Source organism: Stylophora pistillata, chromosome 3 (assembly GCF_964205215.1).
Source record: "Stylophora pistillata chromosome 3, jaStyPist1.2, whole genome shotgun sequence".
NCBI lineage: Eukaryota > Metazoa > Cnidaria > Anthozoa > Scleractinia > Pocilloporidae > Stylophora > Stylophora pistillata.
Window position 1 is genome coordinate 10,870,001 of NC_142521.1, and position 22,143 is coordinate 10,892,143.

General features: G+C 39.2%; 2 protein-coding genes across 2 annotated transcripts in view; one reads left to right on the forward strand and one right to left on the reverse strand.

Annotated features, from left to right (window-relative positions):
- Positions 1 to 22,141, forward strand: part of LOC111321077 (putative phospholipid-transporting ATPase IIA) — a 26,760-nt gene extending 4,619 nt beyond the window's left edge. Inside the window, exons 5-34 of the mRNA XM_088752439.1 lie at positions 1,603 to 1,711; positions 2,463 to 2,521; positions 3,754 to 3,805; positions 4,060 to 4,154; positions 4,359 to 4,439; positions 4,558 to 4,630; positions 5,023 to 5,099; positions 5,373 to 5,462; positions 5,641 to 5,711; positions 6,119 to 6,284; positions 7,292 to 7,348; positions 7,425 to 7,499; positions 12,022 to 12,231; positions 12,688 to 12,849; positions 13,505 to 13,597; positions 14,238 to 14,321; positions 14,555 to 14,602; positions 14,950 to 15,024; positions 15,194 to 15,241; positions 15,763 to 15,861; positions 16,251 to 16,340; positions 16,855 to 16,999; positions 17,243 to 17,307; positions 17,657 to 17,745; positions 17,966 to 18,032; positions 18,260 to 18,324; positions 18,716 to 18,824; positions 18,945 to 19,002; positions 19,875 to 20,078; positions 20,745 to 22,141. Coding sequence (XP_088608565.1) covers positions 1,603 to 1,711; positions 2,463 to 2,521; positions 3,754 to 3,805; positions 4,060 to 4,154; positions 4,359 to 4,439; positions 4,558 to 4,630; positions 5,023 to 5,099; positions 5,373 to 5,462; positions 5,641 to 5,711; positions 6,119 to 6,284; positions 7,292 to 7,348; positions 7,425 to 7,499; positions 12,022 to 12,231; positions 12,688 to 12,849; positions 13,505 to 13,597; positions 14,238 to 14,321; positions 14,555 to 14,602; positions 14,950 to 15,024; positions 15,194 to 15,241; positions 15,763 to 15,861; positions 16,251 to 16,340; positions 16,855 to 16,999; positions 17,243 to 17,307; positions 17,657 to 17,745; positions 17,966 to 18,032; positions 18,260 to 18,324; positions 18,716 to 18,824; positions 18,945 to 19,002; positions 19,875 to 20,078; positions 20,745 to 20,881 — 2,853 coding nt within the window. The 3' untranslated portion in view covers positions 20,882 to 22,141. The remainder of the gene's footprint in view (positions 1 to 1,602; positions 1,712 to 2,462; positions 2,522 to 3,753; positions 3,806 to 4,059; positions 4,155 to 4,358; positions 4,440 to 4,557; positions 4,631 to 5,022; positions 5,100 to 5,372; positions 5,463 to 5,640; positions 5,712 to 6,118; positions 6,285 to 7,291; positions 7,349 to 7,424; positions 7,500 to 12,021; positions 12,232 to 12,687; positions 12,850 to 13,504; positions 13,598 to 14,237; positions 14,322 to 14,554; positions 14,603 to 14,949; positions 15,025 to 15,193; positions 15,242 to 15,762; positions 15,862 to 16,250; positions 16,341 to 16,854; positions 17,000 to 17,242; positions 17,308 to 17,656; positions 17,746 to 17,965; positions 18,033 to 18,259; positions 18,325 to 18,715; positions 18,825 to 18,944; positions 19,003 to 19,874; positions 20,079 to 20,744) is intronic.
- Positions 7,263 to 9,807, reverse strand: LOC111321106 (melatonin receptor type 1C-like). The gene is made up of 2 exons (XM_022923897.2): positions 9,358 to 9,807; positions 7,263 to 8,884 (listed from the first exon to the last, which is right to left on the reverse strand). The coding sequence occupies exon 2, from the start codon at positions 8,759 to 8,761 to the stop codon at positions 7,733 to 7,735; it is 1,029 nt and encodes a 342-aa protein (XP_022779632.2). The 5' UTR covers positions 8,762 to 8,884; positions 9,358 to 9,807; the 3' UTR covers positions 7,263 to 7,732.
- Positions 22,142 to 22,143: the final 2 nt, after the last annotated feature.

Below are 22,143 nucleotides of genomic sequence, written 5' to 3' on the forward strand. Positions count from 1 at the left end.
CTGTTCCTTTCTCCTGCCATTCCTGTCGCGAATAAATTAAACTAAACTAAACTAAACTAAACAAATCCTTGGATTGCTGGACATCTTGTCCGGTCCTTTACCAATTCGTTCAAAGAAATTTTAATTTTTAACTGTTTGATAATCACAAGGGACAACCGTAATGTTTCCGAAAGAAAAAAAATGAATATAAAAGTAGACAAATTAGCGGTCTAGAAATTCCCGGCAGTCGCAAATTTCCACGATGTCATCAAGTCCTGTCGTGACCGCAAATCATCGTGTATTCCGTTATTTTATTTGTTTTATTTAAGTGTTCCCAGTTAGTAGAGGGTTTTACCTTTGGCTAGATACCATAATTTACTCTTAAATAAAGTGATTGATTGTTTGAATGATTGGAAACTGAGCACCCTCACAAAGAATAATCTCGCTGCATCGAGAATACTCCAAGTAGCATTTGTTGCAAAGTGCAAAAAGCCAGCAAAAGGCCCAAAACCTGGAGAATCTGACCACTCTTTTACTCTAACAAAAATTCACAACAGTAACTTAAAAAATAAAAGGGCGCTGAGTTGTACTGAAAACAAAAAAAGTCAAGATATATAAAAAGAGAGTTTGTTTGGCTGCTTCTGCAGTAAAGAGTAGTAAAATTATTAACTTGTAATTTTTATTGCCAGACCGACTTGGATTCGGTTGTTTTTTAGTTGTAAAAGGATTACTGTGCAATCTGGGTTCACTATCGCAAGAGTTCTGACTGTTAAAATTTGACCGGCCAAAAACAGGTAGTGTCCGAGCAAAAGCATGTTTGACCGGAAAACGTGACCGGCGACTGCCCGTTAGTTATTTGCAGCCTTGTTAGTGTTTAGTACAATGTAAATAAATATGCATTTGTCTAAGTACTGTACAACACTGATTACACCAGAATACGATGTATGTAGTGTTTTTACCGAATGTTTGCTATTCACTTACTACCATCACACTCCCAAGAGTGACCAAGGAAGAATTTCTCCATACTATTTCCATAAACTTTCAAGGAGATTTAGTTGATGAGAAGAAAGCTTAATACCAACAGGAAGGATATTATTTGATTTATTACCAAATTCTCGATACTGCTTGGATGTATAGTTATGGAAAATCTGTAGCAGGAAGTAGGGAGAAGTGATCTTTAGGTCTTAGAAGCGAGAGGGTTTAGGACTACTTATCTACATGTATGTGTTGAGTAAGTGCTTAGCAATTAAACAGGTATTGTCAATCATGCCTTGCACAATGAATAGAGGGGGTAAGTTTCTAAAGAAACTGGTGCTGTGTTGGTGGGAGTGACAAGGTACTTTTGGTTTTATCAACTTTGTAGATAATGCAAATTGGCCACTGTGAAGAATTTAAAAGCTGAAGTTTTGAGCTTTAACCCTTTATCAGTCGCATGCAGAGTGAATTCAAATTCATGCCTTTCACAGTGTTATGCATTTTTTGTGATGTGGCTGTGATGATACATGTCGGTGACTATTGGGCCAGTCATGGCTTGAAATTGTCTGTGGTCACTGATAGATGGAAAGCATTTTAATTTCACAGTTTTCTTTTTAACAACAACTTTATTTCCATCATTTTTTGCAGGCTTTTGTTGTGTTTGTGACAATGTGTCGTGAGGCATATGATGACTTTGTGAGATTTAGAAGGGACAGAGAGGTCAATTCACAAAAATATAAGAAACTCACTAAGAAAGGTTAGTGATGTCTAAAAGAGGCTGTTTTACATGTGTGCAAAATAATGATTTTTATTACGATGATTGCTAATTCCTTTTCTAAATTTCATGAATCAATTCCACATGTTGCTATGATTTTGTAAAAACTAAGATGATAACTACAACAAAAACAAAAAACAAACAAACAAAAGAAGTCAGCGTGGTTGTAATGAGTGGTTTCGTCACTTAACCCTTTAACTCCTAAAAGTGATGAACATGTAACTTCTCCCATTATAATATCCATACACTATCCAACAAACAGGTAATGAGAATACCCAAACTTATCAGGTGGAAGTAGTTATCTTGATCTAGGACCAAATTCTTGTAACCAACATGAAAGGAAATGTGAAAGCAGCTAGAGGGGAGAATTAAGATTGTGGGATTTTAAAGGGTTAACATCTCGTCCAAGTAGATTCAAGCACTCTGACCTGCTGGATACTACAGTGTTGCTGGAATTGTCATGGCATGCTCTCAAATTTAACTCATCACCTTTGTGAACAGCCAACTATCCAGCTTGCCTTTGTTCCAGTTGGTATTTATGAAAAGCGGCATTGGTAGAACAATAATATATTATTAATAAATAATACTTTCAAATGCTTTTGAAAAATGTAAGATGAGATAAAAATACTTGCCCCAAATTAAAAAGTGTGTGATACAGTATAATATAGAAACAGTGAATACTGTAGGTTAGAAATTGAAATTGACATTATTTTTTCAATTACTCAATCCACAGGTGTTGTTACCATTCCAAGCTCAGCTATCAAGGTATCAGACCTTATAATAATTGAGAAGGTATGTATTCAATGGTTGTTAATATCAAAATATTCTAAGCTTTATTGCCATTTTGTTTTTTTTTAATAATGAGCACTGAGCTGTCAATAAGAGGTTGTAGATGGCCAAAACTGCTGGCAATCTGCCATGTCTTCTTTAGTTAAGGGCTGAAAGTTTCGAAACAAACTGTGGTGCTGCATCGGTGGGGGTAACAAGATGATTGGTTATGAGATAAAATGAAATATATGAAGTTCATATATTTTGTACTGCGGTATTAGACACATACGATGCACGATCCTCGCAGTAGATAGTGCTATTTAAGCAATAGCGAAAATCAGACCTGAAAAAAAATAAATAAATAAAAAAAAAAATCAGGCCTGTACAGGATTCGAACCACTGACCTCTGCGATACTAGTGCAGCGCTCTATCAATTGAGCCAACAAGCCAACTAGTATCGCAGAGGTCAGTGGTTCAAATCCCGTACAGGCCTGATTTTTTTCAGGTCTGATTTTCGCTATTGCTTAAATAGCGCAATCTACTGCGAGGATCGTGCATCATATGTGTCTAATACTGCAGTACAAAATATATGAACTTCATATATTTCATTTTATCTGATTTATCACTTTCACGGGTTTATTACAAATCAACTTAACGACCTGTTCCCAGTTGGCTTGTTAGCTCAATTGATAGAGCGCTGCACTAGTATCGCAGAGGTCAGTGGTTTGAATCCCATACAGGCCTGATTTTTTTCAGGATAGATAGCACTATTTTTCGCTATTGCTTAAATAGTGCTATCTACTGCGAGGATCCTACATCATATGTGTATAATTGGTTATATCAACTAAGTTGAAATTGTAAATTAGCCACCATAACGAATAAAAAAGCTGACGTTTCGAGCGTTAGCCCTTCATCAGAGCGAATGGAGGAATTGTGGGTTGTATTATCTTCTTTAGTTAGCCACTTACTTACTTTGAATTCACTCTACTACAAAGAATGAAACATACAATTCTTGAAATAGTATTAAAGAACATTTTAACTGAGTGGTCTGCACTCCTTGAGGAAATGGCATTTTGTCAGCAATAACCCGACTGCCCACTGTTTTTTCATTTGCCATCTACTTTCAAACTAGAATGAGCATAATTATGTATTTCCAACCTTCAACCACCATTCCCAATAGTTGATGTGAAATTGTGCTGGAAGATCAAATGTTATTCGCTCTGTCATATCCTTTGCCTTTTTTTGGTATTTCACAGGATCAAAGAGTTCCTGCTGACATGGTGTTTCTTAGAACTTCAGAAAAGAATGGTAAAGGTTTTTAATTACAGTCTGTGGTTATTGACAGTAAAATATGTTTAAGTAGAAACTTAAAGCACATCTCTTGAGCATTCTGCTGTATTTTGAATTCCTTTTCTCTTGGAGGATAGTCCCTATTGTGCCATTTTGACTGTACTGCACTGGTCTAATCTTGCACTTCAACACCCTACCAGAAGGCTATTCAACATATTCAGACAAGAGTACTTGACTGCTATTATTATTATTATTTTTTTTTTTTATTCCAGGAGCTTGTTTCCTAAGAACGGATCAAATGGATGGGGAAACTGATTGGAAGCTGCGGTTGACTGTTGGACCATGTCAGCGACTGCCCTGTGATGCTGTGAGTGTTAATGGCCTAATTGCCACAGTAATATTGTATAGTACAGGTGTCTGTTACCACCCCCCCTCCCCTTATTTCCTTCATTCTCACTGCTCATTTTGCAAGATCTGTTATTTTGCATTCATCACTGAACTTAACATTGCAAAAATAATCATTGTCTCAATATTTGCAAGGATAAACTATAGTATTTTTATTTTCTTGTAGGATTTACTGAACATCAGTGCCTCTGTTTATGCAGAGAAACCTCAGAAGGACATACACAGTTTTGTCGGCACCTTTACAAGGGTGAGTTGACTTTTCAGTGCTCTCTGCAAAAGAAACCAACCTGAAACAAACAAAGTGCCAGTACCAATAAGCTTGTTGTGTAATAGCATTCACACAGATGTTTTTCATTTCTTCACAGTATGATGGAGAGAGGACTGAAATTCCCCTGAGTATCGAGAATACCATGTGGGCCAACACGGTGATTGCATCAGGTATGTACTTGTGAATGTTATTGGCACTGCATGTTGTCCTTGCATGGTACCTTCCACTGTGATTTTGAAACAGAAATATTGAAGTTGAGTGAGACCTTGAACTACTGTTAAAATTTAATGTTTGCAGAAACATATACTAATGTTCTTACCAAGTTTTGTAGTCTTCTAAACAGCCATGCACAGTAACACCTATGCAGAGTTTTCTTGTTACACATGATAAAGGAACTGAATAAATAATGTTGTTTTGGAGTCACCTGTTGCAAGGGATCAATCATAGATCAGCTTTAAAAATCTGAACTTTAAACAACTGTCTCACCCCTTTCTCTGCTCTTTCCCCCACCTCAAGGAATTCGGATTTTAATCTTGAAACTTTTTTCATTGGCATTGTTCAGGTACTGCTGTTGGTTTAGTAATTTACACTGGGTCCGAGACAAGAAGCGTGATGAATACCTCAAATCCTGAGACAAAGGTATGATGGATGTTATAGAACTTTGTTTTTGCAGAAATTTGAAGCTGATGGGTTTTGCAAATGTTGTGTGATCCTCTTGGTGACGGTATTTTGGTAAAGGACGCGGTTTTTTCGGGAGTAGTTGACAGTGACTGGCGTTTTGACGATCCCTCACACCAAGATGGTTTGAACACCATGTACACCCCTATGTATACCCCATTACAGAGGGTATCCCTCAGGCAAGCTTGATATTTGATAACTTTGAACGTGGTGCATTTTTTTTTGTCTTCTCAGGTTGGGCTTATCGACAAGGAAGTCAACAATCTGACCAAAGTATTGTTTGTGGCCACTGTCAGCCTTTCCTTCGTCATGGTGTCAATCAAGGTACTTTTGAAAATGAAATAAAAAGAAAATTTATACACAAAACCAAAAATGTATGTTTGACCTATTTCATTTACAAGATAAGTCAGAAAGACCTCAATTACCCCACCCACCCAAACGAAGTCTGAGAGGTTTAACATAATGAAGAGCCTCTAAAATAACAGCTTTTTTTCTCTACTAGGGCTACAATGGACCATGGTATCGCTATTTCTTTCGTTTCATCTTGTTGTTCTCTTACATCATCCCGCTAAGGTAAGTCTACCGGGTAATGTCCTCTCCTATCTGGATTTCGACGTGAACTCGAACGCAAAGTAATCAAGGCTCGCAACGGTGCATGTACATGTTATAAGGAGCCAATCAAAACTCCGGATATATACACGTGACCAGCCTGTAGCGGAGAAAAGTGCGTGTGATATGTTGTAGTTGGTTTTAATTTAGCATCTGATTGTTTGATTGTGTGGTGGAGTGTTCTGCAGAGCCAATTGCAAAGTGGTAAAGAAAGCAAAGCCATAGCATTCCGGGATAATTTCCAATACTCCAGTTGATAATTGCTTCGTCATCAAAAGAAGTTGCTGATTTGAAGTCCTCCATGCAAACCCTTTCCATTCATGGCTTTTGGCGTAACAAAAATCCCTTTTCCGTCTTTTTCTATCTCGTAGTCTCCGTGTAAGCCTGGATATGGGTAAAGTTGTTTACTCGTGGATGATCATGCACGACAAAGACATTCCCGGTACAGTCGTGCGCAGCAGTACCATCCCAGAGGAACTGGGGCGAATAGGATACCTATTGTCTGATAAGACTGGAACGCTGACTGAAAATGAAATGGTAATATACTTAATAATAATAATAAAGACTTTATTTTACGAGGGTAACACATAATAGCATAGCTAATAAACTTGTGGCCCTCACTCAGAAATAATTACAATATAAAAACTAGTATAATACAATATGAAAATAGAAACTAATATAATATAATATAATTACAAGATAAGTAAAGAAACTAATAAAATGTATGAATATATACAATATAACTAGTAAGAATGAAAAAAAGGAAACTATACACAAAAATGACTTAAAAATTGTTGCTGCGAAAAAATATTAGTCCACATATTGTGCTTGAAGCACCTTATGCTGTCCGCCATCCGTATGCGTAGTGGTAACTCGTTCCAAATTTTGGTTCCGGTGACGAGAAAGGTGCGCCCACCTTCAGTTTCCCTGTTATATCTGGGGCACAGTACATTAAAGTTTGAATAGCGCGTAGTTCTTGAATGTCTTGAGTTGTTGATCGAAATATGCTCGTTTAAATAGCTAGGTAGTGCACCATGGATTCGTTTAAACATTATCGACGCTTTGTCAATCTTACACTTCTCGTAAAAAGGAATCCATTTCAGTCTATTAATTTCATTTATAATAACTTCTTATAATAACTTCATTTGTGCTCCTTTCTTTCGTTGTTGTCGGAAATCATAGTGATGTAGTGGTTAGCGGACAGGACCCAGGAACAAAAGGTCTTGTATTTAGCTTGCCCTGGTGGGCTCATTTTGTTGTGTTTTTGGGCGAGACACGTCACTCTCACTGTGTATCGTGAAGGTCTTGGCTTTGTTTTTCAATCCGATCGGAGAGGGGTGGAAAAAGAGTAAAAAGCATGCGTAGCCGGTAGTACAAACGAAAGGTACCTTTGAGAAATGTATCTATGAACGCTAAGCAGTCGAATCAGGTTTGCCCCTTCGCTCCTCCTTGCGCGCTGGTCGCGCAGAAGATAGCGTAAAACTGATTACCCTTCGTTCTAGTGACTTTACAAACTTCAATTAATATTTTTCTTTATTAAACAGGTTTTCAAACGTCTTCACTTGGGAACGGTATCTTTTGGAACAGATTCTATGGAAGAGGTAAACTGAAGTCGATTAACTGTCCGAGAGGAGACTGATAATAAGTCGTACTGAGGTCGTGTGTTGTTTGTTACAGGTTACAAGCCATGTGAAGACTTCTTATGCGCCCAGTAGTGGATCAGCGTCCAAAAAACCTATGCAGGGAGCGAAGGTTTGTTCTGTTGCTCTTCTTAGCAAATGTATACTATTACTCTTGGGTCTGACCCGGCTCCAAATAACAAATTATGGACAAAACGTACAGCTAGAACAAAAAAGTTATACTGGTTTTTAGCAATGGAAGTTTGTAGGGGAAATATGTTTTAGGGCTTAAGGCAAAAACCAGTCAGTTTCCTCCTTTTGTTCATGTTCTTTCCTTATTCACTTTCAACGTGTAACTACGGTAAGTTATACTTGCAAACCCCTGTCCGCCTTTATATCGACGACATATTTAGCCTTAGCGTTTTTCTTTGGAAGCGAAATCTTACAACAGCTAATTGTTAATATCCTCTTAAATTCTGATCGGAATTCCTGGTTCATGGCACCGTATATGACGGGGTTAACACAGGACGATAGTCCTACAGACGCGGTGTAAATCAGATAAACGTATCTCGGAAAATAGAATTGTCCTTTGAAAGCTCCTACGGTATCTATGACTACAAATGGCATCCAACAGGCGGCGAAACTCAGCAGAATGACAAAAAGAAGTTTGGCCAGTTTCACCTCATCCACGCCGAACTTTCTAGCTCCCGGAGCACTCATTCTTGTCAGCAGTTTTGTCCATGTGCTATTATGCAGTCTTACTGTGCGGAAAACCTTGTAATAGCATAATACGGTCACTCCAAATGGAAGCACCGAGAAGCCGACTATAGTCGTGACAGCGTAATAAATGTTAAGGCTGTCCACATCATAAAAACAAAACGCTTTTCCGGGAAGAAATGCGAAACGATGTCCAGTTGCGAGGTAAGGGATAGGCGTTATAATAGCCACTATCCACGCTGCAACAATACTTCGTAAGGCGTTCTTGGAGCTGAAGTATTTCGGATAATCGACCACGCGTACAATTCTAACATATCGGTTCACAGCTGTGAGTGTGATTGTCAGCAGTGACGCGACGCCTAGTACCGAGCCAGCATAGCCTTGACACTGACAGAGGACCTCCCCCAATAACCAATCGTCCGCGATCAGCGTGACCAAAGTCAGCGGCATTATCAGTGACATGAGCATGTCTGCGATCGAGAGTGAAGCAATGTAATAGTTGGGCACTGTTCGTAGTTTAGAGTTCCTTAGGATTGCCGAAAAAACCATAAAGTTTCCAAAGAAAGCCACAATGATGAGAACTGCATAGAGAGAACATTCGGCTGCCTTCAGGGGAAGTTCTCGGCTGGATAGCTCCATGGCTAGAATTTGTTCTCTCGTTGTAACATTGATTGCCATGTTTTATAAATGACAGGAAATGATGAAATGGTCCTCGCCAGTGAACTGATGGCTCCTTCCTTAGTGCACTGTGTTTTAGTAGTTTATGTCTTCGTCTTTGTGCTTGATTTGTAGCAAAGATACCTTTAAGTAAAACAAAGAAAAAATAGTCATTATTTTGCTTGTGGCTCAGGTATGTGTAAAGTTTTTTTTGCAGTGTAAATTTCAGAGAAATTGCACCTCTGCAATAGAATGAAAGCATTCAGCAATTAATTTTAGAGCACACTACTTGAATCTTTGTTACACGATGGGCCAAAACAATTTTTTATCTGTTATTTTGTCAAAGCGAAGAGTTGTCATCAAATAAGTACGATATGGGAGTAATAGAATATGCCAGGTTAATGCTGAGAGAAAGACTACTTGTAAACCAGATGTCTTACGCACAATAGCATTATCTACAAATACGGCAAGTTGATTTAGTAAAGTATATATTGTTCCTAATCTTTTAGCCTTGTATAGAATATACGGCAAGTTGAATTCTTAAAGTATTTTAACGTACAGCTCCCTGCTAAATTTGTACTAATTTTTGTGGAGAGAGTTCCTCAAACCTACCTTACCTAATCAGAAGTAGAAGAATCTTGTTGCCGAGAGATGATGTTGCTTTAGACTCGCACGACGTATGTTTCAGAAAGTATAATTGTTATGCGTGATTATGCATGAATGCATCGTCACTGATATTATTTTAGTCGGTCACTCTATAATTCCACGCGAATATATGTTGAGATTTGAAATGAATATCTTTGTCTTTTACGTACTCTTAAAATGGAATCATAAATTTACGACCGAATGATATATATCTCTGTCTTACACCTTACAGGTTTCTTCAATTTAAATTTTTTTGATCGCGAATGGCGTTTTTCTTTTTATCATCCTTTCAACCTGTTGAAAGGTGCAATATCTGAACGGGATCATGTGGTGCAGTGATCTGTAAGCTCTTCTTTGTTTAGTTATAGAAACTATTCAAAACTAAACAAAGGAATAAAAATTCTAGGTGGTCTGCCGACAGATCAAAGACCCTAACGATGATATGCAATATATTTGATATGATATTGATTAAAAATATTGAGTGCCGTTGATTGCTATTGTGAAAAAAATATAAATATGGAGTGATGTATTATGTCTTAAAAAGAAAATATTCGTTTAAGTAAGGATGGAGTTTTATTTCATTTGTAGTTATACAGTCTATGTTTTTGAAATCGAAGAAAGAAGAACGACAAAAAAGAAGAGGAAGTTGATCTAGTTAAAAAAAAAAGGAACTCTCCATAACTCTGTTAGTTTGAGATCAGGCAGGTTTCTTCGTAGGATTTCTTTTTATCTCTCTGTAAAAGAAGTGAAAATTTTGAAGAATTTAAGGTATTGATCTCTTGAAAATGTACGTGCAAACACTCACTGCAACTATAGAACAGGACAACGGAAATTAACAACAGAAAATCGCAATCACTCTTTTCTGTTCGCAGCCTTCTGTTTGTGTTGTGGCTTCTACGTTAAAGAAGAAGGAACGTTTTTGTCTTTTCTCAAACAATAATGGTACGACCTCTTTTTCAGCGCCATGAAAGAGATTGCACCCCTGTTCCTTTCCGGATTTTAAGTATATTGGTCGTTTCAGAAACAATTTGATCGTTTCAGAAAGTTGTTTTGCCTCCTTGATGATATTTGATCTCCACAATTATTTAGGAAACGATCGTAACGAAGTTTCCAGCAATCGAGAGAACGATTTAGAACATTGAATTACCACTTCACTATTTTCATAATTTGTGTTAGAAACTTCTCCTTATTCCTGAACATTCTGATGAGTTATTTTAAGGATATCGCATCATGAGCGTCTTGAATGTTCTTACTGCTAAAATAGTGTTTTAGAAATAAGTAGGACGTAATCGGTTACCATAAATAAGGCTCGAGATCGTAAGATTTATTAAGGTTTTTCAGAAGTTTAAGATATCACTATAAAGTTATGTCGCAGACCAATAAAGTGTTTTAAGTGGAAAACAGGAATCTTCTCTTGAGTTCGTGACAACGATAATAACTGACTCTTTAGTCACCAATGCACTGCATGTGTGTGATTTATTACGAAACCATTGTAATTATAAAGATTTGATGGGTTATTCTCTGTCATACCAGTTTTCTTGTAAGGTAGTAAAAATAATTTTGTGCTATATCATTTTAAAATTCCTACCTAGGCTGAAATTTAAAGCAGAAGATACGAGGGTCTAAAGAGGACCAGATAAGAGAACTTAAAGGAGATTTGGGCACTATCGAGGCTTCTTATCGGAGTAACTTCCAGGAATTAAAGCTTTAAACAAAAACGAATTCAGTGGAGAGTTTTAATTCTAGTGTTCCAAATTTGTCTGATGTTCTGAAGAGCAGCTCTCCTCCGAGTCTTGAGAGAAAAGCGGGAGTGCATTGATTTTACTTCATACCTCTCTCTCTCATTGGTCTAGAAAACTCTTGTTACGCTCCCTGTCCCAAAACTCAAGCTAATAGGCCTTTTGCAGTTAGAGATCACGTGCTTAGATACCGCGTAGCAACGCCATACTGGAGAGCAAGCACTCCAGTGATCTCAGACAAAATAGGGATCACAGAGGTCTGTATTCAAACAAAGAATACAGCGGATAACAAGTTAAAGGGTATCCCAATTCGAGAAATCTTGTAAGTTTTAATCAACAGCTTCCTTGGAGTGTATCAGCGAAAAAGGAATTTTGGTCTGATTTTGCTGCTGATACACTCCGGGGAAGCTGTTGATTACTTACTGGATTTCTCGAATTGGGATACCTTTTGACCTGTTATCCGCTGTATTCTTTGTTTGAATGCAGACCTCTGTGACCTCTATACTGTCTGAGATCACTGGAGTGCTTGCTCTCCAGTATGGCGTTGCTATGCGGTATCTAATCACGTGATCTCTAGCTGCAAAAGGCCTATTGAGTCTTGTTTACTTAATTTCTTCGCGCTTGAGGACATTTGCTTGGATTAACTTAAAGCTCATTGTTTATGGGACCTCAGTGGAAACTTTACTTTTAATCCTGTGAAGGAAGAATATAGAAAAGAGGAACGTAGGTAGTTTTTTTGCCACCGAGCATTGAACTACCTGTATAACTTCTCATTCCATATTCTGCTCTATCTACTTATTAATTTCAAAGTTTTTTTTATTTTGTTTTTGGAGATTTCAGTGATGGATGACTCGTGAGCACGCAGTATAACCTAAAGGACTTTTTTTCCCCTTTAAGGTGCGTCGCTCGGTTGTCACGCGTACTCACGAAGCCGTCAAGGCACTTGCGTTATGCCACAATGTAACGCCAGTAACTGACGAGACCGAAAACAACCGCCAGAGCGCTCGAGTGCGCTTGGATAGCGTGACCAGTGAAGATAGTGACGTAGATGGAGGTGCCGCGAGGGATGGAACAGCTGTGAAATATCAGGCATCCAGTCCAGATGAGGTACACAACCGTTGTAGTTAAAGGTGTAGTAACAAGGACAAGTTATCTTTGCCATTGTAGATAAAAAGATATGACCAAGTTTTTCCTTGAAAAGTGGCAACGTCCAAACTCTGACATGATAAATTTCGATCATTGATACTTAACAACGAAATTTACCATGCAAATGACTTGAAAACTAACTTTGCCTTGCCAAAGTGCTATGCAAAGCCAGGCAACATCTGTCTTAATTTCAACCTAAGACAGAAATGAAATTCGCAATATTTCAATTGTTAGTTGGTCATTCGTGTCTTTTACTGCCCAAATCTTAGCCGTAGATCGTAATCGTTTGGTAACTGTCCTACGAAGGGTTCCTTTTGCTATTGTATGTTGGATTTGTCAGTTCCCTTTTTCCCCGGAAAGTCAAAGACCTATTTTTATAGGAAGTTTTAATTTTTGCGTCAATCATTCATGACATAGGTTGCCTTGGTCACGTGGACGGAGAGCGTTGGACTAGCACTGGTTCATAGAGATTTGTCAAGCATGCGTCTGAAGACGCCATATGGTCAGATACTCGTGTTCAACATCTTGCAGATTTTTCCTTTCACTTCAGAAACCAAACGGATGGGCATTATTCTCAGGGTAAGGGTAACATAAAGATGATAACTTTGCGTTCGTTACTTTTCTACCACTCCCACATATCCATAGATTGTTCCCTTACTTCAACTTATTAACAATACAATTTTTTTTCCACTGGCTTGCATTATGTCCGAGGAGCAATAACTCAGTTCTCTCCTGTTCTTTGCTACTCCAAGTTATCGAAAGGTTGAAGATCACATGGTCTGATTTTGTCCATGCCAATGACAGAATTGTTTATTTTCTTTTGGTTTGGCTTCCATAGGTTTCCTTGCTTCGGTAATATTTTTTCAATGAGTTATTCTTCAATTTATATGAGGCAAACTAACAAACTGAACCAATAATGTTAGCGGGAAAATTACGCATCACAACAATCAATTTAGCTTTCATTTTCTTTATTTTAGTTGTCGAATTGTACAAGTTACCAACCAGAATGGCAGATTTTGTTCCATTTCATTGTTAACTCCAAATGGTATTTGTAGTACTACAAGCTCATGGGGCTTGGGCTTAGTGCAGTTTACCCAAGGAAGCTTTTAGTTTATTCTCTGTTGGTGTCCCTGTAGGATATGGCAAGCTCATAACAACTGTCTCTTGTGTGAATAGGGTTAGTGCAATTTACCCGACGAAACTTTCAGTTTATTCTCTGTTGGTGTCCCTGTAGGATATGTCAACAGGAGAAATAACGTTTTACATGAAAGGTGCTGACACAGTCATGAGTTCCATTGTACAATACAACGACTGGCTGGAAGAGGAGGTACTGTATTGTAAGGAGCTCCTTGTAATTATGCAAGTTTACAAATGGGAGGAAAAGGTTTTTTCTCTCTAGAATGGGCTCTTCATCTTTTAGTCTTCTTGAGTAAATGTGATATAAGAACTACTCTCGTGACAAACCTGAGGTTTACCACTCTTATTCTTGAGGAACAACACGGCAATTAGTAACGTTTCTTAATAGGGTTGATTGAAATGCATTCCAAATCGGTGTTACGCATGTTTTCCTTATCCTTTACTAACTTGTGTATTGGGGGGACCCACTTGCCTTAACGCTTTCACGCTGAATTCCGGATTAAAGAAATTAGGTTTAGACCTGGCACATAATATTGCGTCTTTTTCTTGGACAGAACAATCTACCTTTTGAAGTTCCTCTCTCCACCCAGAGTGTAAATGGGTCTCCGAAAATCGTCGAGGAAATATGACAAAATGTGGCAGGGTAGGGGTGGGTGGGGGGGGGGGGGGTAACATGGGATGGATTAACATCCCATCCAGGAGCGGTTGCAATACCCTTGGTCATTTAATGCCGTGGACACTGGGACGAGCTCTGGTGACTTTGCTACTCAGTCCCTTCGGTAGCTGAGACCGTTTCACGAGCGTGTATAACTGTTTTGTTTTTCTCTCAGTGCGGTAACATGGCACGTGAAGGTCTCAGAACTCTTGTCGTTGCCAAGAAAGTCTTGACTGAAGAACAGTATCAAGACTTTGAGGTTTGTACCTTTATCCGCTTATACGCGACTAATTACCATCGAAGGTATTTTCTTGTTTACCTTCGTTTTGTGTTTTATTTGCCGGAATGTTTCTTGATGGTCTCATAAATCCAACCTTACAGTCTCAAGCTTAAGTTCGATTCTTTTTCTGACGCAGTGTGTTGGATGCAGTGTTCTCATTTGTACTTTTCTTGGAAATGGTTCATATTAAATGTTTTCGTTTTTCTTCACAGCACCGATACAATCAAGCCAAACTAAACATTTCTGACAGAGCAGCAAAGGTAAAATCTGTTTGTATGCCAATGTATTTTATAAGCGATAGTGATCATTGGTGCAAGTGAAGTTGAACCTCGCCACAACCGTGTCTTTCGGAACAGAGGAATGGGGCCAAGGTAGAGAAATTTGCCTGTATGGTACTGACGTGACACCTGCTGTTACTGATATTTTTCTTTCATAGTGTAAATTATTTGATACATCGGCACGGATCAAGTGTCATGACGTTTCACAATGAAGAATAGTGGACTCTGTTTAATAGCTTTCGTTGGTTGTGTGGGGAAGTTATTTCGGCGCAGCATTGGCCATTGTCGTTGAGTTATCTGATTTTGAAGCGATCCTTTTGATTTTGCAGGTCATGGATGTTCAGAAAACTTTAGAGCACGATTTAGAGTTACTCTGTTTAACCGGAGTCGAAGATAAACTGCAGGTAAAAGCTTATAGGAAACGTCAAGGATTAAATTGAGAATTGCGTGATTTATCATTGACTAGCTGTGCCACTTTTTGAGGTTTAATTTGATTAATTATTCTGATGTTTTTTCTTTCATCTCTCGTTGCCCGGTGTTCGAAAGCTAATCGCCATCCGTTTTATTTTCCAGGTTGATGTTCGTCCCACGCTTGAGATGCTTCGAAATGCAGGAGTCAAGGTAACGTGACCTGTAGGATAACGATAGAGTCATCTTGAATCGGTGGAGGCGCGGTGGCCTCATGGTTAGTGCGCTCGACTCGAGATCGAGTGGTCCAGGTTCGTGCCCCGGCGGGGACATTGTGTTGTGTTCTTAGGCAAGATACTTTACTCTCACAGTGCCTCTCTCCACCCAGGTGTTTAAACGGGTACCGGCAATTTAATGCTGGGGGTAACCCTGTGATGGACTGGCATCCCATCCAGGGGGGAGTAGAAATACTCCTAGTCGCTTCATGCTACAGAAACCGGAGTTAAGCACCGGCCTAATGGGCCATTAGGCTCGTAAACAGACTTTACCTTACCTTTACCATCTTGAATCGTTCAAGGGTTTGTTTGTCCAGTAAAACGTCTGTGAGCGTAGATGTTGGTCAGGACCGACCTACCGACCGATCGACTGTCTGACTCACAGACAGACCGACCAACAAGGGGTTTTTTGAGAAAATTGTTTCAAGAGTTTGCGTGCTTTTCGTAATTTACTTTCAGATATGGATGCTAACAGGCGACAAACTGGAGACAGCCACATGTATTGCCCAGAGTTCACGGCTTGTAGCAAGAAATCAAACTATCTACACATTTAAACAGGTGAGTCTGGGATTTTGCGTCGTTTCCTCGAGCATTTTTTATATCCTTTTTTTTTCTTTATTAAAAAGCAAACCCTGCGATGTCTTCGTGCATACAATGGAACCTCCATTTGGAAACACCCTCGGGACTACGACTAACTGTCGCATTTGTAGGTGTACCTTTCATGACGAGAAGAAATGTAGAAGTTCTACAGTGAAACCTAAATTCCGCAATCACTGTTAAAGCTAGGGAAAGTCCCTTGACCAGAGAAGCAGATTCCTGTTGACAGGACCTCAGTTTTTGTCCTTCGAATGGAACTTTTCCCGTGACACTTCATTTTCTGATCACAAACAATAAATTAATGGCAGAGGAAGCAGCCTTGGGGTTATTCGATTTATTTTTGTTTTTAGATAAGTAATCGTTCTGAAGCACATCTGGAGCTAAATTCATTAAGAAGAAAAAATGACTGCGCGTTGATTATTAAAGGAGACTCTTTGGAGGTGAGGTTTTCACAGCCTCGTTCCGAGAGAGATTCGGAAACGAGGCTGAGGCTTTAAATTATTTTTCTTTCCAATGATAACTGAAGTTTTCGACAAACTGAAACTCCTTGAAGAAAATGTTGTGTTCTACACGGTGTAAATTGTGGTTTGTGTTTAACGAGACTACCAACTTCGAAACATCAGTCGGTTTTTTTAATCGCCAACCTCTAAACTCTGTGTGAAATCCCAAGAGTTTTTTGTCACTCTTGTTCCAAGGGTTCCCACGACTGATGAATTCTTCACGGTGGCCTGAAGAATCGAATTATTTTTTCCCCAAATCCTTTGTTTTCGTTTAATCATTGCTTTTAAAAGCATCAGTGAGTGCGTTGGAGAAATTGATTAAAGAAATGTGCTGTATGGAAAAAAGGCTCACATACTTGGTCCCAGAATATCTATATTTGTATTTAGCAGAGCGTCTTTTCTTCCTAAATAGCTTTTGCCAAAACAGGTTTTTAACCTCCCTTCCACTTATCAGATCTGCATACATCATTACGAACAAGAGTTCATGGAACTGGCCTGTCAGTGTCCCGTTGTGGTGTGTTGCCGTTGTTCACCCCAACAGAAGGCTGACATAGTCAGATTACTGAAGAAACATACTGGCAAAAGGACATGCGCAATAGGTGAGAGGTTTAGAAGAGCTACAAGGGTCGAAAGATTAGTGAGGTTTGAACTCTTCAGCCCCTCTGTCTCTATAATATAATAATATAATATAATAATATTATAGAGACAATGTATAATATTGAGGATGATATATTTTCAACTGCAGAGAAAGGTCTTCCCCCACTTTACGAGAGGGATTTCGCTCTTCTTCTATTTCTCATTCTGATACGAATCCTTTGCATTTTGATTTTTGATTTTCTCAGGCGATGGCGGAAATGACGTCAGTATGATCCAGGCAGCGGACGCCGGAGTGGGCATTGAAGGAAAAGTGAGTTGAATTTTAATAATATCAACGAAACTGATGACTAACAACAATGGTTAACCCAGTATTCTTCAACATAAAAATTGTAGTAATGACAAGAGATGTGTCCTGACTGAGAATTGGCTCCAAGCCCCCGCAACATTCTTTGCTCATGGCATAGTTTTGGCAGGGGTAAGGATCTTGTGAGGAACTTGCTAGTCTGGCGAAATGGAAAACGCTACACTCAGAGTTGCCGAAAACGTTTGAATTCTCTCCACCAAACAATGAGAAAATTTTAATAGTCCGAATGGTTACTCATCATGATCTTTCTAATGTGTTGCTGCCGGGTAGAAATGATTTTATTTGATGCCCACAGGAAGGTCGACAAGCCTCTCTTGCAGCAGATTTCTCCATTACACAGTTTAGATATGTTGGAAGATTGCTAGTGTGGCATGGTCGAAACAGGTTAGCAAAACGGTTTTCTATTCTTTATGTGGTCTGTCTGGATTACCTCCGCCAATCTCTTAAACAATCCGCCAAGCTGAGTCACTTGAGATCTCCAGGGTTTCAGGTAGTTTATTGCTTTTTTTTTTTTTTTTTTTTGCTTTTTTTCACTTGAAGGTCTAACTGACTATCTGGAATATTTGCGCTGATTTGTCGTTTCTAATTTTTCTTTGCTTCACAGTTACAAACGCTCGGCAGCTCTCAGTCAATTTGTGATTCACAGAGGCCTGATCATCTCTGTGATGCAGGTAAAAGAGTACTCAGTGACATTGAAAAAAAAAAACAAGACACAGATTCGTTGCATTGCAAACTTCCGTCCGCTCAGTTTGATCCACGTTGATCTCGGATGAGTTAAACCTGTGCCCCACTGTAAGCTTTGACACAACATCCACAAAATATTTTCCCAGGTTTCACGCGGACAGTGAGGCAATTTACCATTTATTATAGTTTTTACATCTTCCTCTTTATCTTGCAGGCAGTTTTCTCTTGTGTGTTTTATTTTGCGTCAGTTTCCCTTTTCTCGGGATTTTTGATGATCGGGTAAGTTAAGTATAATAGTGCCTGCCATTCACGGAAACCGCATATTTTTTGGAATGTGGTCATTGTATGTAATGCTGGTTTAAAATACTAGGCGTACAACAATTCGTGGGAGACGTAGAACTGTGGATCGTAAGGTCCAGGCTGGGGTCATTGTACCGTACGACCCTCCCCACCCTGGGGTATAAATTGGACGATGGCAACTACTCGGTCAAATTGACTAAATACCTGGCCACTTACAATGGACTAGTATCCATTACAAACGGGGAATAGCTACCAAAACCTAGGTGAGCTGTGGCGGCTACGCGATTCAGTCTCCTTAACTTACATGTGGCTCCAAGTTAGAATTGCTGTGCTATGATAAGTCTCTGCTAATCACCTCTTTCTCCAACAGGTATGGTACCGTATATACAATGTTTCCAGTTTTCTCTCTTGTGTTGGACGAAGATGTTCCATCTGACATCGCCTTAATTTACCCCGAGCTATACAAAGATCTAGCAAAGGTTGGTAAAACTATAGAAATTACTGTCACTGCTTTTCCTTCAGGTTTTCTGTCCTTGATGTCGGCTCGGATAATGTTGAGGCAACTAACAGTTTTTCATTTTTCGTTTTGGTATCCATAGGGAAGGTCACTCTCGTACAAGACTTTCTTTATTTGGGTTCTGATCAGTATATATCAGGGTAAGTGTTACTCACTCACGAACAGAGTCCCTCCGTGATGGACGTTTTTATTACCTAACAAAGTAGAACAGACGCACATTTTACAACTTGTGAAATTAGCTATAGGATAGGACTATGGTCGGCAAAGACATGATTTCCTAGTATTGCAGAAGTCTTTTCCTTTTGAGTTGGTAAAGCATGTTTTTAGCACTCATTCTGTTCATTCGCAAAATTCGTTTCGTCGCGAGCAAAATCAGCGATACGTTACAGGAACTCAAATCTACATTTGTTACGCGACCATCCAAAACATCTTAACTCCCCCAGTACCTTCTATAGCGAGTTATTACACGACTCGGGCAGTCAGAGGGCCAATAACTAAAATCAACCAATCAAAATGCTCTATTGCCGGTCAATATTCTCTCAGTATTGGACCGGGCACTGTCCCGAATGGTCCCGAATGATACCGCACTTGTGTCCCTTTGAACTTCAGTCGTGTAATAAATCTCTTATTAACCAAGCTTGCTCGGGACCGTACTGGAAGAATATCGGCCCTCGGTCTTTTTTGTACTGACCTCGCTGCGCTCGGTCCGTACTGTCAAGACCTCGGGCCGATATCCTCCCAGTACGGCCCTCCCGCTCGGTTAATAAGATATATATAATCACTGACTCCTCAAATCAGCGGAAGGTCACGGGGCTTTCCAAATATTCAAAATGTTGAAGGACTTGAAAGGATAAGAATAAATCGAACTTCAAATTTATGCCGGAGCACACAACTACAAAACATTGCGTGATTCCCAAAATGAACTCGAAGTGTTACTAGTGAAGTTAAAACGTTAAGCAAATGCTAATCCACTCGAAGCGCGTCTGATGACATCGTTTTGCTTTCCCTCCAGGTGGCATCATTATGTTCGGCGGCATTCTTCTATTCGATCAGGACTTCATCCATGTAGTGACTATTACCTTCACTGCTCTGATTCTTACTGAGCTGTTGATGGTGGCGCTTACAATACGTACGTGGCACTGGCTCATGTTGTTAGCTGAAGTCTTCAGTCTTGCAATTTACGTTGGGACGCTTGCAATATTCAGACGCTCCTTTGGTAAGTTTTGTATCTCACCTGTGTAGCCTGTGGACAGAGCAGAATCACGTATACCCATGCGCTAAGTTTTGGCGCGGAAAACGAATTTTGAGTCGTTTGTATAGTTGATTTCCTATTCTGTTGCTTCGTGGCTTAATTTTCCTTGCCGCTTTTCTTTTACAGAACAACCTCCTCTGTACCCCCCTAAATATTAATTTTTTCCTTAAAAACTTTGGAATAACTAGATGCCTTCGATGACAACAAAATGTCTCGGTTTTAAATGCCAGCGCTCATTATTTTCCGCGAATTTCGCCAAATTTTAAACCTCGCACGCTTGAGCCAGCGTTGTTGACCGTATACCCTTTGCCGTAGCATTTCGTTATTCAGCTCTGTCAAGCCTGTGTCCTACGCAAAAGTTCTACTGTTTGCGAACGCTGCCTCAGGCACTCTTAGGCTTATTTTGGATTGAGTACGCTTATTTTGGATTGAGTAAAGCGAGTAGATAACCATTAGGTCATCACATCTTGGGAGATTTATACTGTTTCTTGCTTGTTAAACCGGAATTTATGAGATGTTAGAAACCAGTGTAACACAGAAATCTCATTGATGTTCACACGTTCTCATGCTATCTTGTATTGCCTGGCTCTCACTCAGCAGTGACGTCACGTTCTTTATTTTACCTTTCAGACGAAAAATTTCTCATATCAACTGAATTTTTGTGGAAGGTAGTGGTCATCACTTTGGTTAGTTGTTTACCGCTGTACATTTTGAAGTATCTCAGGCGCAAGTATGCCCCACCCAGCTATTCAAAGCTGACGAACTAAGGATGGTGACCGATTTGCAGCTCCTGTACAGATTTGATCGTCCCATAACTAAACTAAAATGCGCGTGATAGATTTAGGAATCGGTAACAAATTCGAATGACGGTTATTGGGCCATTGAACTGTATAGGCATAGGGATATATTTTTAAACAGTAAACAAATAGAGTAACCGTATGCGGTCGGTCGACCAGAAACTTATTCAGAAAGTGGAGTTCACGTTTTCATTGCTTTACTAACCAGGTAGACCCCACCCCACCCCCGAGATTAGAAAGTCTTGCTACTATGGTCGGGTGGGTAGGGGCACGCCTAGGATTTTCTTACATGCCTTAAAATACTACTATGTCAAAGAAAGCTATGTGCCAGTTGCGCGGTTTTTTTTTGTTTTTTTTTTGTTATTACTCAAACTCGACATTTGCAATCCGTTTGTATCTGCTCCATTCATTTCTCTTTTCTTTCACTGTTTCATTTGTTTTCCTCGCAAGAATATATTTGGTTTTCTCCACGTAATTAACTCGTTCGTCCATATATCGTGACGTTCCGCCTTCAAGAGGGTGCTTTCCAATGTGGTAGGAGAGGAAACGCAGTTAATCAATGATTGTTTAATTGTATAGCTAGAAGTTAATCCGAAACTGTCAGTATATTTAGTATTCTTTAAGTTTTTGTGCAGTCAAGGATTTGATTAGGATAGCTTCAAACTATGCAAATTAATGGACAGTTTTTTCCTCAGACAGCCAGATTGGACTCGGCCTATGGCCTCGTCTAATTTTGGGTTTCTTCTGAATTTTATATTTATCCAGTTACTCCCAAATTGGACAGCATGCAGTCCTATTACATGTAGTATTTTTTTTTTCGGTCCAAGAGAACTGTAGGTAGTTTCTTGCTTCTTAACCTTTCCATTCTAAATCGTATGGCGTTCTGCCCCCTCCTCGTCCCTTGTATACTCAAGTTAAAAATTAAGCTGTTACAAAATTCATTTTTGTATTTTTGTTGTAAATTTCACTAGGCAATAAGAAAGGTAAATAATTCAGATATTGTTGCTAAGTTATTTAAGATTTGTGTATCACCTTTCAAAGGCAGCAGACGGTGGGTGGGAAGTAAAATTAATTTTTGGATCTTTGGAGTGAAGGTGCTGGTGTGGTTCATGTAAACGCACATGATAAAATTTGTTGGTCTTCTTCTGTCTAGGTATTCCTTAATTTGGTCTCAGTAACATTCCGAAGAAAAGTAAAATAAAACACTTTCAAATAAAAGACAAACAGAAACG

Coding starts and splice junctions, on each gene's coding strand:
- LOC111321106 (XM_022923897.2), bottom strand. CDS start 8,761: ATGGCAATCAATGTTACAACGAGAGAACAAATTCTAGCCATGGAGCTA.